At 42.8% G+C, this 15,281-nt stretch overlaps 1 protein-coding gene across 1 annotated transcript in view; it reads left to right on the plus strand.

Moving 5' to 3' along the window:
* The window catches only part of LOC139533786 (collagen alpha-1(VII) chain-like), a gene marked incomplete at its 5' end in the record, with an annotated part of 59,206 nt that extends 50,242 nt beyond the window's left edge, over positions 1–8,964 (plus strand). The window contains 7 exon segments of the mRNA XM_071332155.1: positions 3,521–3,598; positions 3,737–3,790; positions 3,916–3,964; positions 4,437–4,667; positions 5,735–5,815; positions 6,709–6,894; positions 8,559–8,964. Coding sequence (XP_071188256.1) covers positions 3,521–3,598; positions 3,737–3,790; positions 3,916–3,964; positions 4,437–4,667; positions 5,735–5,815; positions 6,709–6,894; positions 8,559–8,578 — 699 coding nt within the window. The 3' untranslated portion in view covers positions 8,579–8,964.
* Between the last annotated feature and the right edge of the window lie 6,317 nt (positions 8,965–15,281).

A 15,281-nucleotide genomic window follows, 5' to 3' on the forward strand; every position in this document is an offset into this window, starting at 1 on the left:
CGCGGTACGTGACTGGCCCGTTCCACGCACCAAGACACAGGTCAAGTCCTTCCTGGGACTGGCAGGATACTGTAGCCGGTTTATCCCCAACCTTGCGGCTATAGCTTCCCCCCTCACCGATCTAACCAGGGCCCGTCTCCCGAAAACAGTGAAATGGACGGACGAGACAGAAGCGGCGTTCAGCCGTCTGAAGGAAGCTCTGTGCTCCCATCCGATTCTCGTAACGCCCAATTTCCAGGTGCCGATGGTGGTCCAGACGGATGCATGTGATACGGGACTAGTGGCCGTTCTGTCCCAGATACACGATGGGGAGGAGCACCCCATCATGTACATCAACAAAAATCTCAATTGTTGAGAAAGAGTGTCTAGTGGTGAAGTGGGCGCTAGAAACTCTCAAGTATTACCTGTTAGGTACCCACTTCACCCTGGTCACGGACCATGCTCCCAAGGTCTGGATGGCCAGGGGAAGGGACACAAACGATCGGGTCACCAGGTGGTTCTTGTCCCTTCAACGCTTCTCTTTTTCTATTGTGCACAGGTCAGGGGCGAAGCATGGAAACGCGGATGCCCTATCGAGAAGGGAGACACGTCGCACTGATGACAGTCCTCTCCCAGAGCTAGGGGGGGGCGTACAGAGCTAAGGGGGGGGGGGGGGCGTACAGCAGGTCAGCCACCAGGGGGAGACTCATTGAGGCCTGGTGACAGACGGAGTATACATCACGAGGCGATGGCTCCATCTGCTGGAGGTGCCAGGTATCGACGGGCTCTCCGGACAGGACTAATTGGTGCTGATTGGGAGTTGGTGAGTAATCAGGGGCTGATTGCTCACCAGCTGTGCAAGGCCCATAAAGCTGCCAGAAGGGCAGCACACAAGGGAGTGGGGGAAGAAAGGACTGCCGTATAGTTGGGGACGGTTGCAGAGGTATGAGGAGGGAGTTCAGTTTTTGTGCCCGACAGGATACAGCAAGACCCGGAGCCCAAAAGACGGTATCCCGGAGAGGGTCTCATAGGGGAGACATATCCTTTTCTTTTTTATTTATTATTTAAATTAACACCCTTGAAACCGAGCTAATCCTACTCTGTCCGTGTCTGATCTGTTTAAACGTCTTGACCAAACCTCCTGGTCTGTCACAGTCAGTCTGCCCCAGTCAGTCTGCCCCAGTCAGTCTGCCTGTCTGCCTGTCCTTCCTTCATGCATAACAACCACAGCCCACCAACCCCAAAACCCAGTTTTACCCAGTCAGAGTGCACATTAAAATATCCACTTTCCACAAAAGTTACAAAAATCAACAAAAAAAACACACATCATGATGATTAGATAAAACAAGCCTGATTCTATCAGGCACAATGTCCACCTAGCAGAATGCCTGTCAGATATGTAGATAGACAGGCAGTAGACAACATTCCTATGTATAGCAACGCATAGGAAGGAATAGAAGCATAATTAAGACACAGAAATGGGTCTATTTTCTGATGCGGCGGGAACACTAACCAAACCTCTATGCTAATGGCTCCTTTCAGCCACAATTAGCAGGCTCTTTATGTTGATAGCAGAGAAGGGATGGAAAGGACGTAATGATGTTCCAAGGGGACGTTTTATCACAAAACATCTGGATATGTTAGATATTTATAGGATAACTAGAGAGGTAAGCCTAATGATCGGGTTGAGCTTTATTTAGGCAACTACGTAGTAGGAAAGTACGTAGTAGGGTAGTACGTAGTAGGGAAGTACGTAGTAGGGAAGTACGTAGTAGGGAAGTACGTAGAAGGGAAATAGGTAGAAGGGAAGTAGGTAGAAGGGAAGTAGGTAGAGTACGTATTAGGGAAGTACGTATTAGGGAAGTACGTATTAGGGAAGTACGTATTAGGGAAGTACGTATTAGGGAAGTACGTAGTAGTGAAGTACGTAGTAGTGAAGTACGTATTAGGGAAGTACGTAATAGTGAAGTACGTATATGGGAAGTACGTAATAGTGAAGTACGTATTTGGGAAGTACGTATAGTGAAGTACGTATTAGGCAAGTACGTAATAGTGAAGTACGTATTAGAGAAGTACGTAATAGGGAAGTACGTAATAGGGAAGTACGTAATAGTGAAATACGTAATAGTGAAGTACGTAATAGTGAAGTACGTAATAGTGAAGTACGTAATAGTGAAGTACGTATTAGGGAAGTACGTATTAGGGAAGTACGTAATAGTGAAGTACGTAATAGTGAAGTAGGTAGAAGGGAAGTAGGTAGAAGGGAAGTAGGTAGCAGGGAAGTAGGTAGAAGGGAAGTAGGTAGTATTGAAGTACGTATTAGGGAAGTACGTATTAGGGAAGTACGTAATAGTGAAGTACGTATTAGAGAAATACGTAATAGGGAAGTACGTATTAGGGAAGTACGTATTAGGGAAGTACGTATTAGGGAAGTACGTAATAGGGAAGTACGTAATAGGGAAGTAGGTAGAATGGAAGTAGGTAGAATGGAAGTAGGTAGAATGGAAGTAGGTAGAATGGAAGTAGGTAGAAGGGAAGTAGGTAGAAGGGAAGTAGGTAGAAGGGAAGTAGGTAGAAGGGAAGTAGGTAGAAGGGAAGTAGGTAGAAGGGAAGTAGGTAGAAGGGAAGTAGGTAGAAGGGAAGTACGTATTAGGGAAGTACGTATTAGGGAAGTACGTAATAGTGAAGTACGTAATAGTGAAGTACGTAATAGTGAAGTACGTAATAGTGAAGTACGTAATAGTGAAGTACGTATTAGGGAAGTACGTATTAGGGAAGTACGTAATAGGGAAGTACGTAATAGCGAAGTACGTAATAGCGAAGTACGTATTAGGGAAGTACGTAATAGTGAAGTACGTGTTAGGGAAGTACGTAATAGTGAAGTACGTATATGGGAAGTACGTAATAGTGAAGTAGGTATTAGGGAAGTACGTATTAGGGAAGTACGTAATAGTGAAGTACGTATTAGCGAAGTACGTAATAGCGAAGTACGTATTAGGGAAGTACGTAATAGGGAAGTACGTAATAGGGAAGTACGTATTAGGGAAGTACGTAATAGTGAAGTACGTATTAAGGAAGTACGTAATAGTGAAGTACGTAATAGTGAAGTACGTAATAGTGAAGTACGTATTAGGGAAGTACGTATTAGGGAAGTACGTAATAGTGAAGTACGTAATAGTGAAGTACGTATTAGGGAAGTACGTATTAGGGAAGTACGTATTAGGGAAGTACGTAATAGTGAAGTACGTAGTAGTGAAGTACGTAGTAGTGAAGTACATGTCCCTCTTATAATACTATATCATTTTTGTATAATGGAATTTAGATTGAAGGAAGTTGTCGGTTTGTATTTATATGTGAGAGAGTGTGTGTCTATCTGTGTGTGTGTGTCTATCTTTGTGTGTGTTTGTCTATCTGTGTGTGTGCTTATCTGTGTGCCTGCCTGTTTGTGCATGTGCCTGTGAGAGCACATGTGCGTGGGCTCACTAGCACGCGCAGCACCTGTGTGAGTAAGAGCGGTCTCCATTTTGCTGTGTTGTCCCAGGGAGAGAGGGGCAGGAGAGGCAGAGGGAAGCCTTGTCAGACAGGACCACCTGGAAGTCCGGGACAAAGAGGAGGCAGTGTAAGCTACTTCATAGACCAGACACATAACACTCACACACATGTTGTTGTTCATGTATCAATACCTAATGGGAGTTACTGTCACGAGGCTGGGTGACAGTAATAATTGCTGTGATAATAACCACTGTGTCTTTTCCAGGGAGAGCTCGGAAACGAGGGACTAAAGGGAGAAAAAGGGGAACCCGGACTCTCTGTAAATACATCTTACTTATTCCCACACACACGTTTGACACCTGCCTGGCCTAAGACATATTTATATTGACAGACAGCTTGGTTGAAGACAGGGTCTAAGCAACACTCTGCTCTCTCTGTTCTCAGGCCGAGGAGGTGAAGGAGCTGGTCAACCAAGAGGTTGTGAACCAGTGCGGTGAGTGTTTCTGTGTGCATGCAGGTCTGTGTGGCTGTGTGTCTGTTCTACATTCTAAAACTCCCACTGCTGCGGCATGGCACCCCTGTGTGTTCTGCCATCTGGTGTGCCCTCTCTGTGGAATGGCCCGTTGAGAGAGGGGACACCGTGACCGACCGGAGTCATTCACAAACACCAGACTCATAAACCATCATGCCACACACCAGAACCCAGAGGGCCCTACAACCACAGGGTCAAACGCATCTTTAGTTGACACCTCCACAACTTTGAGGAGAAAGGCATTGTTGCCTTATCCGTAGTCAACATATCATATCAAATGTATCATATCAAATTTCCTCCATTAGTTTCCAGGCGAGGTGTGAATGCCTGGCTATGAAATTGTCAATTTAATCCAGTAAAAGCCTCTTTAAGGCAGGCTCATGTTTATTCAATGGTAGGGGAACACTGACTATTCTGTCTGTGGTTGTTGCAGGGATGGACTTGAAGTTTATGGTGAAGTCCAAGGACCCGGATGCTGAGAGCATGTTGTTTGAGAGGGATCCAGACGAGCCTATATCCATCTTCACTCGCAGCCTACCTGAGGATGAGATGGGAGAGGAGAAAGAGGACAAGAAAAGACTTGAAAAGGAGCTGGTAGGATCAACCACTCCTCCCCCCATCCCCCTGCGAGAGGAGGGGACCCCAGGTGATGACAACCTTACCGGTAAGTCAAAGTTAGAAGTTTGTGCCGTATCTGGTGTAGCGGTCCAAGCTCCCGACCACATATATGCCCCTGGTCCCGATGCCCCTTGTCCCTAGGTGAGACCCTCGCTGAGACCAATCTAATATCCTATCCATCTTTTTACTAACCTCCAGAGTTGACCCCAACCCTGAAGCTAGACTCTCCATTCTGAATGCTTTATTACTGTGAGTAGACGAGGACAAAGACAGAGGGAAAGAGAGAGAGAGGCAGAAAGAAGCAATCAAAGCAGTGTTATCGCGGGTCATTATCCTAGCCAGCCCTAGGCTACTGGGCTTCTCATCCCATTTGAATCCCTATTTCAGGTTCCATTGAACCAAAGAGATCGGAAATAATCAAAGGCTCACATTGCCCCTGTCAATGTCAATGTTACTATTGTTATGTGTAATCCTGCGCCCGGGATCGTGACATCTAGCTTAAGGTATATACATATGACCTGAGTTCCAAAATATTTTATCTTTTCAAATGCTCTGAGCATTTAATTGAACTTACCTGGTGTGCCAGATGGGCGGCGTTTTCACTTTTGGGAGTATTACATTGATTCCATTACACCAGACTTGATTTTCCTGATTAAAAAAAAGTTAAATAAGAATAAAATACAAACTCCATGATCTCCCCGTAAATGCAGTGTAATTTACATGCAAAATGTATCAGTCACAGACAAACATCCGACTTGGAGATAACGGACATTCGTAGACATTTCCATCTTTCATTAGTCTTCTTGGTCATAAATCCTTTCCTCCATGTCTCCCTGGTCATCCTCCAGTATGAACCTATAGAGAGTCAGTATAACAGACCAAGTCAGTCAGACAGACTTAAGTGGGTCAGTGCCGATTCTGCAGACCACGGCTGTATTCCAAATGACACTCCATTCCCTGTATAGTGTAATACTTATGACCAGGGCCAATAGAGTTTACATTTTTTCAAGGGCCCTGTGTGTTGATTAGAGGAGTGGGACGCAGCAGGCCCCACTTAGTGATAAATGTTTGAATCTGCCTGTCTGTAAGCTAATGAGTTCTCTCGGCCTTCAGACTCTGGAGCCAACAGGGGAGCGGATTGGGGACTGAGGCACCGGAGAAGAAGGGTTCGGGGAGTTGGGCCACGCTCATCAGGTGAATGAATGGAACTTGTTTTCCTTTCCATCTCTCTCTTTTCTCTCTCCGTCTTTCCTCTTCCTCTTGTTCCCGCTTCTTCCTCTCCTCTTGTCATTTTGATTCTTTTTTTTTTCTTGCACTCTCTCGCTTTCACTCCCTCCCCCCTCTCTCTCTCTTTCCCCCTCTCTCCCTCCCGCTCTCTCTTTCCCTCTCTCCCTCTCTCTCTCTTTCTACCCCCCCTCTCTCTCTCTCCCCTCTCTCTCTCTCTCTCTCTCTCTCTCTCTCTCTCTCTCTCCCCCCCCTCTCTCTCCCCTCTCTTTCTCTCCCCCCTCTCTCTCTCTCTCTTCCTCTCTCTCTCCCCTCTCTCTCTTTCTCTCTTCCTCTCTCTTTCTCTCTCTCTCTTCATCTCTCTCTCTCTCTCTCCATTTTTTTTCTCTCTCTCTGCCTCTCCCTCTCTCTTATATTAGTCTTTAATGAGGAGTGTATGGGGCACAATGCGGGATGAGAAAGATAAGAGTGTGTTGATGTGCGCGTGCTAGAAGTTATGAATGAATGTGCAACCCACATTGAAAGGCAAAACTATTAAAAAACATTATTCACTTAATTAATGGAAGATCTAACAATGACTCATACGCTTGATATCACAGCACAATGAACATTATTTATTTGGTTACCACAAAGGATTTTAATTCACTGAGGATAATATTCCTAATTCTATGTGTTTTTGAATGTGTTCACTCTTGTCAAACATGCCTCAGAAAAGCTTTTCTTAATTCTCTGATACTTAACTCCTATAATTTAGTGATTAGCCTGGTCCCAGATCTGTTTGTGCTGTCTAGCTCCTACAGTCATCGTCATGTTTGGCACAAACAGATCTGTGACCAGGTTATATTATCTCTACTTTGCTTTAGACTTGACCCCTGACCCCTGCCTGCAGCCCATGTCAGAGGGGGGATGTTGGGAGTATGTCCTGCTGTGGTACTACCACCTCCGCTCCGGGGAGTGCCGGCCGTTTGTCTATGGAGGTTGTGAGGGCAACCACAACCGCTTCAACACCAAACACGATTGTCAGAGGTGGTGTGGGAAAGAGAGGAGAGGTAGGGAATTACTTGATGCCGGTAGTAGTCTCCAGGTTAGAGGTGACGAGGAGGAATCCCTCAGTTTACGGGGGACATCTGGGGGGAGGTGAACCAACAGCCGGAGGGTTACTGGCTTCAATATCCCATGTGCTATCTAGCGCCTTTGTGCCTTTGAGCATGGCACTTTACCCCTAATTGCTCCAGAGGCAGGCTGGGTACTGTGACAGCAAAAAAATAAGGACTTTTCAGTCCAAATGGACCAATAAAGCAAATATTGTATTCTATTGGAATACCTACAAAAGATTTGGGAAGCAGAGGAGAGGTAGGGAACCGCTAGGGATGACTAGGGAATGACAAGAGGAGATTTGGAAATGAGACATATACACTACCGTTCAAAACTTTGGGGTCACTTAGAAATGTCCTTATTTTTGAAAGAAAAGCAAATTTTTTGTCCATTAAAATAACATAAAATTGATCAGAAATACAGTGTAGACATTGTCAATGTTGTAAATGAGTATTGTAGCTGGAAATGGCTGATTTTTAATGGAAAATCTACATAAGGGTACAGAGGCCCATTATCAGCAACCATCACTCCTGTGGAACAATGGCACGTTGTGTTAGCTAATCCAAGTTTATCATTTTAAAAGGCTAATCGATCATTAGAAAACCCTTTTGCAATTATGTTAGCATAGCTGAAAACTGTGGTTCTGATTAAAGAAGCAATAAAACTGACCTTCTTTAGTCTAGTTGAGTATCTGGAGCATCAGCATTTGTGAGTTGGATTACAGGCTCAAAATGGCCAGGAACAAATAACTTTCTGCTGAAACTCGTCAGTTTATTCTTGATCTGAGAAATTAAGGCTCTTCCATGCGAGAAATTGCTAAGAAACTGAAGATCTGGTACAACGCTGTGTACTACTCCCTTCATAGAACAGCGCAAACTGGCTCTAACCAGAATAGAGTGGGAGGCCCCCGTGCACAACTGAGCAAGAGGACAAGTACATTCGAGTGTCTAGTTTGAGAAACAGATGCCTCACAAGTCCTCAACTGGCAGCTTCATTAAATAGTACCCGCAAAACACCAGTCTCAACGTCAACAGTGAAGAGGCGACTCTGGGATGCTGGCCTTCTAGGCAGAGTTGCAAAGAAAAAGCCATATCTCAGACTGGCCAATAAAAATAAAAGATTAAGATGGGCAAAATAACACAGACACTGGACAGAGGAACTCTGCCTAGAAGGCAGCATCCCGGAGTCGCCTCTTCACTGTCTTTTGAATGGTAGTGTACATATATTCAAAATATGTCCATTGTGACAACTAGCATGTCCGTTGACAACTACCAACAGTACATTTCCTAAAAGAAAATGCAGCACTTGAATGCACCATCAATCAAGGCCAAGGTTGGTATTCAGGAATAGAAGGGGTCAAAGATGGAGGGAACCAATCAGACTAGCCAGAGCTGGCACTAGAAAAGAGAGAGGTGATCTAGACAGCCATTGTGAATCTTGGGATAAACATGGGCAAACACCAGACAGCCGGGTCAAACACATTATTTGAAGTGCACTTGATTTAGCTTGCCGTTTGACAAATGTATTTGACATCAGTCTGGCACACACAAATGCAATCTCAAAAGAGGGGCAGTACGCTATTGTTGCATTACATAACACATTCATTGTTTCTTCACAGGTCTTGAGCCTAGAAGGTGAGAGAGAGCCGCCAATCAAGACAATTCTTATTTTTGTAAATGCCAGTGTAAAATGTTCTAATTTTTGTGCAGATCTGTTTTTTAAATATTTAAAGTAAACTAATGATTATCCACACTTGAGAGAAATGCCCATATAGAGCAGAGCTGCATGGGTTTCATATATTTGCATAATCATTTGAAATGCTTTATCTGTGCCTGTTTGAGCTTGCCAGGCTTAATAACCCAATAGAAAAGTCCCAAAACTGCAAAACCCTGCCCATCTGGGACTCCAGGCAGTCTTAAGCTAACGCTCAAATTATTTTTCAAGTATTTTAACCCAGGTCTAATACAGGTATTATATTTTCTATGGACTATGACAATTATAGTTGACTCACCATGTGAATGTTATGAATGTGTTCTTTCATGTTGTAATCAAAAGGTAGCCTGCACATTCTATAGTACTATAGTATAGCACATTCTATAGTACTATAGTATAGCACATTCTATAGTATAGCACATTCTATAGTACTATAGTATAGTGTAGCACATTCTATAGTACTATAGTATAGCACATTCTACAGTACTATAGTATAGCACATTCTATAGTACTATAGTATAGCACATTCTATAGTACTATAGTATAGCACATTCTATAGTACTATAGTATAGCACATTCTATAGTATAGCACATTCTATAGCAGTATAGTATAGCACGTACTATAGTATAGTGTAGCACATTCTATAGTACTATAGTATAGCACATTCTATAGTACTATAGTATAGCACATTCTATAGTATAGCACATTCTATAGTACTATAGTATAGCACATTCTATAGTACTATAGTATAGCACATTCTATAGTATAGCACATTCTATAGTACTATAGTATAGCACATTCTATAGTACTATAGTATAGCACATTCTATAGTATAGCACATTCTATAGTACTATAGTATAGCACATTCTATAGTACTATAGTATAGCACATTCTATAGTATAGCACATTCTATAGTACTATAGTATAGCACATTCTATAGTACTATAGTATAGCACATTCTATAGTATAGCACATTCTATAGTACTATAGTATAGTATAGCACATTCTATAGTACTATAGTATAGCACATTCTACAGTACTATAGTATAGCACATTCTATAGTACTATAGTATAGCACATTCTATAGTACTATAGTATAGCACATTCTATAGTACTATAGTATAGCACATTCTATAGTATAGCACATTCTATAGCAGTATAGTATAGCACGTACTATAGTATAGTATAGCACGTACTATAGTATAGCACATTCTATAGTACTATAGTATAGCACATTCTATAGTACTATAGTTTAGCACATTCTATAGTACTATAGTATAGCACATTCTATAGTACTATAGTATAGCACATTATATAGTACTATAGTATAGCACATTCTATAGTACTATAGTATAGCACATTCTATAGTACTATAGTATAGCACATTCTATAGTACTATAGTATAGCACATTCTATAGTAGTATAGCACATTCTATAGTAGTATAGCACATTCTATAGCAGTATAGCACATTCTATAGTACTACTTCTAATTGCATAATTTGTTCGAGTTGTTTTTAACACTTCAACCCTGATACTACTGATAGAGTTCAACCCTGATACTACTGAAATCATTTTTAACACTTACACCCTGATACTACGAAAAAATTGTTTTTAACACTTAAACCCTGATACTACTGAAAGAGTTTTTAACACTTAAACCCTGATACTACTGAAAGATGTTTATTGTATTGGTACATGATTCTACACCAATGCCACTGTTAATGTGAGTATTTACTGTTTTAATGTGTGTCATTAAATCACAACAATGAGTCTAGGACGTTCCTTTACCACTGTGTGTGTCAGTGAATCACAACAATGAGTCTATGACGTTCCTTTACCACTGTGTGTGTCAGTGAATCACAACAATGAGTCTATGACGTTCCTTTACCACTGTGTGTGTCAGTGAATCACAACAATGAGTCTATGACGTTCCTTTACCACTGTGTGTGTCAGTGAATCACAACAATGAGTCTATGACGTTCCTTTACCACTGTGTGTGTCAGTGAATCACAACAATGAGTCTATGACGTTCCTTTACCACTGTGTGTGTCAGTGAATCACAACAATGAGTCTATGACGTTCCTTTACCACTGTGTGTGTCAGTGTATCACAACAATGAGTCTATGAAGTTCTTACCACTGTCTGTGTCAGTGAATCACAACAATGAGTCTATGACGTTCCTTTACCACTGTGTGTGTCAGTGAGGGTCGGTGCCCTTTAAGATGAGGGAGGACAATTATTTTTATTACAGCATATTGTAAGACTTTCATTCATATTCCATTCACCCTACTACTACATGATACTCAGATTTTCCCTGTACCCATCATGAGGTTGCTACAACCTAGCCCATGAATGAAAGTTTACAACGTAGGTGCACACAGGTCGAGAGAAAGATTTGAGGTGACAGACAGTAACACACAGACAGACAGTGACACATTCAATACTAGCTGATCTACGGTGTAATCATTAGTCCAACAGTTGCAAATTAGAGTTCAAATTCAGGTATATTTATCCCCGTTCAATTCCGTATGCTTCTGTTTAAAAAACGTTTTTCAACAGAATCGGCGGAATGAATACACCCTTGATCACATGCAAACAGCACGAAAAATAGCCACATACAAACAGCTTGTTGTCTTCCTTCTCGCATCTATGCACACTCCTCCTTTCACCTTTTCCCTTTGCTTGTGGACTTCAATTAACAACACATCAGCTGTATGTGACCAGGCGAAAAAACCTTTCCAAGCCAAACCTTCATATCACGACCGCTACACACAGCCTACACCATTGTCACCATATGAGCTGAAGTAACATCATAGAACTAACGTGTTAGTAAACCCGCTACAATCGTGCAGTAACGTTAGTGTACCGTCAGTAAGCAGTTTAGCAGTTACACCGGTGGGTCCCAGTGGCAATAAATGTGTAAAACCAAAAGCTTGGAAAACAGAAAGGAAAACGCTGAACACTGTTGCTCATGCTTCCAGGTGATATTTAGAACAACGTTGCTATATGAGCAGCAGTGTGCAGCGTTTTCCTTCCTGTTTTCCATGAGTTTGTCTACAACTCCAGCACCTGCGGAAAGTACCTGGATGTGCGTTTGTTCTTCAGCTTTTGTACATAAAACCAAAAGCTTACCTTGACATGTAAGACTTCCAGTGTTGGATAGTCATAGCAAGCTAGCTAACATAGCATCCCTATGTTTGAGCCGGGTATTTGAGTAGGCTAAACTAGCTAGCTTGCTGCATTTGCTAGCTAAGTAAGTGAAGTGAAAGTGAAAAAAAGGACAAAATATAACTATCTCTCTATCTCTTGCTGCTCCTTCATTTTTATATAAATTAATTTGTTAAGAACTGTTCAACTATTGTCTTGCGCTCTCTTTTAGACAACTAGTCGCCACATTTTATGCTTTTATGCACTGCAGTGCTAGCTAGCTGTAGCTTATGTTTTCAGTTCTCGATTCATTCTCTGATCCGTTGATTGGGTGGACAACATCTCAGTTCATGCTGCAAGAGCTCTGATAGGTTGGAGGATATCCTCCGGAAGTTGTCATAATTAATGTGTAAGTCTAAGGAAGGGGGTGAGAACCATGAGCCTCCTAGGTTTTTGAAGTCAATGTACCCAGCGGACGGAAGCTAGCTGTCCTCTGGCTACACCATGGTGCTACCCTACAGAGTGCTGTTGAGGCTACTGTAGACCTTCATTGCAAAACAGTGTGTTTTAATCAATTATTTGGTGACGTGAATATATTTTGTAGTTTTATCTGAAAAGGATAACTTTTTCAATGTTTCACAATTTAAAATTTTCCTGAAATTCACTGAGGATGGTCCTCTCCTTCCTCCTCTGAGGAGCCTCCCCTGGTGTGTGTGTGTGTACGTGCATACGTGTGTGTATGTGCATAAGTGTGTGTGTGTACGTGCATGTGTACATGCGTGGGTGCGTGTCGTGACCTATTTTTTACACTTGTATTTGGACGGCTACTTTGAATCTTGGCTAAGTAACTGTTCTAAATGCTGCCGTGTTGGCTCTCTCTCAGGACTCTCTCCCTGCTTGGGCCACTGAATTCCCTATTGAGAGAATCTCTCTCCAACCCACACACATACACTCACTCTCTCTTTCCCCCGCTCTTCTCTCACTTTTTGTCTCTCTTCTCACAATTATCATATTCTCCCCTTTCCCAAAACTCTCTCCATCCCTCCTTTCCTCCTAGCTCACATTACACAACCCTGTCACCTACCGTACATAAAGCACCAGTATCCCACCAGGCTTAAGGCTAAAACACCCGGGGGTGGCTGACTACCCACCTGCCTGCCTGCCTTGCCACCTCTCTCTACTACATATGTCCCCGCAACAGGGGGTGACATCATGCAGGCTGAGGGCCAGAAGAGAGCCCAGCAAGGTAACAGAGGGCTGTATTTGTCAGAGGAGAGGACACACCGTCTACGCTCGGTAGCAGGGGAATCCTGGTTGAAATAGATTGGTTGGATGGAAGGGGGTTGGTAAAGGAACAGACTTGACTTATTAATTTTACAATATTGTTACGTTCCCAGCTGACAAATTCAAAATTACATTCACAACAAAGGGATCTAACAAAGACAAATCACTTTGACAACTAAAACAAACCAGAAAGGGGTTCTGAAAGTCACCCATGTGGTGCCCAATGAAAGTTGATAAAGCCTCTAGTAAGGGTCTCTAAAAGACACCCACCAAAGATGCCCACTAGGTTTGCCTCCGAAAAGCCAAACTAAAATAAAAACCCACAACATCTTAGGATAGGGAATAAAAATAATATGAAACAAAATATACAGGGGAAAACCCAAAACTCAGGCTTCTTTCAAACTTAAATAGGTTGAGCTCGAAATTGCGCCCCAGCTGATGTGAAGTGTAGCTCTCCCAACATCTCTCAAGCTCAACTGGAGCACTGGGCCAGCCACTCTTAAATATCACCTGGGCCAGCCACTCTTAAATATCACCTGGGCCAGCCACTCTTAAATATCACCTGGGCCAGCCACTCTTAAATATCACCTGGGCCAGCCACTCTTAAATATCACCTGGGCCAGCCACTCTTAAATATCACCTGGGCCAGCCACTCTTAAATATCACCTGGGCCAGCCACTCTTAAATATCACCTGGGTTAGCCACTCTTGAAACCTCCTAAGGATCGGACCCTTTTTTTAAATTTTCGCCTAAAATGACATCCCCAAATCTAACTGCCTGTAGCTCAGGACCTGAAGCAAGGATATGCATATTCTTGACACCATTTGAAAGAAAACACTTTGAAGTTTGTGGAAATGTGAAATTATATAACACATTGGATCCGGTAAAAGATAATACAAACAAAAAATCATGTGTTTTCTATTTTTCTACCTTTGAAGAGAAAGGCCATACATTGAAATAGGATTCCAGGTGTAATTTAGATGTTGTCCACCAGACAGCAGCAGTGTGTGTGCTAAGTTTCAGACTGATCCAGTGAAGAATTACATCACTACACAAGTCTGTCAGGAGTTTGCCCAAATGTGCCGAATTGGTCAATTAATACATTTTCAAGTACATAACTATAGAGAACATACAAAATGCTATGGTAAAAAAATATATATGTTTACACACTCCCAGGAATGTCATGCATGATGGATCACTAGATTCCCTACAGAAAATACACTAACCTTCACACATCTGTATTACCTGGACCAGCCACTCTTAAATATCACCTGGGCCAGCCACTCCTAAATATCACCTTGGCCAGCACAGGTGAAACACCTCCCGACTAACGAGACGGACAAGCCAGCACAGATGTAACACCTCCCGACTAACGAGATGGACAAGCCAGCACAGGTGTTACACCTCCCGACTAATGAGATGGACAAGCCAGCACAGGTGAAACACCTCCCGACTAATGAGATGGACAAGCCAGCACAGGTGAAACACCTCCCGACTAACGAGATGGACAAGCCAGCACAGATGTAACACCTCCCGACTAACGAGATGGACAAGCCAGCACAGGTGTTACACCTCCCGACTAATGAGATGGACAAGCCAGCACAGGTGAAACACCTCCCGACTAACGAGATGGACAAGCCAGCACAGGTGTTACACCTCCCGACTAACGAGATGGACAAGCCAGCACAGGTGTTACACCTCCCGACTAATGAGATGGACAAGCCAGCACAGGTGAAACACCTCCCGACTAACGAGATGGACAAGCCAGCACAGGTGTAACACCTCCCGACTAACGAGATGGACAAGCCAGCACAGGTGTTACACCTCCCGAGTAACGAGATGGACAAGCCAGCACAGGTGTAACACCTCCCGACTAACGAGATGGACAAGGCAGCACAGGTGTAACACATACTTACTAACAAGGTGACACCAATCGGTGCACCCTATGTGCTAACATGCTGCCTCAAAATATAAATGAAAAAAACTAAACCGGTAACAAAAAAACAAACAAACAAACAAAAAAATATATATATATAGTCAAAGGAATAAGTCAAATCTGTTCCATGACACAGTACCTTCAGAAAGTATTCATACCCCTTGACTTATTCCACATTTTGTTGTGATACAGCCTGAATTCAAAATGGTTTAAACAGATTTTTTTTCACTATTTTTTTCACTATACACGATACCAAATAA

This window comes from Salvelinus alpinus, chromosome 11 (genome assembly GCF_045679555.1).
Source record: "Salvelinus alpinus chromosome 11, SLU_Salpinus.1, whole genome shotgun sequence".
Lineage (NCBI taxonomy): Eukaryota > Metazoa > Chordata > Actinopteri > Salmoniformes > Salmonidae > Salvelinus > Salvelinus alpinus.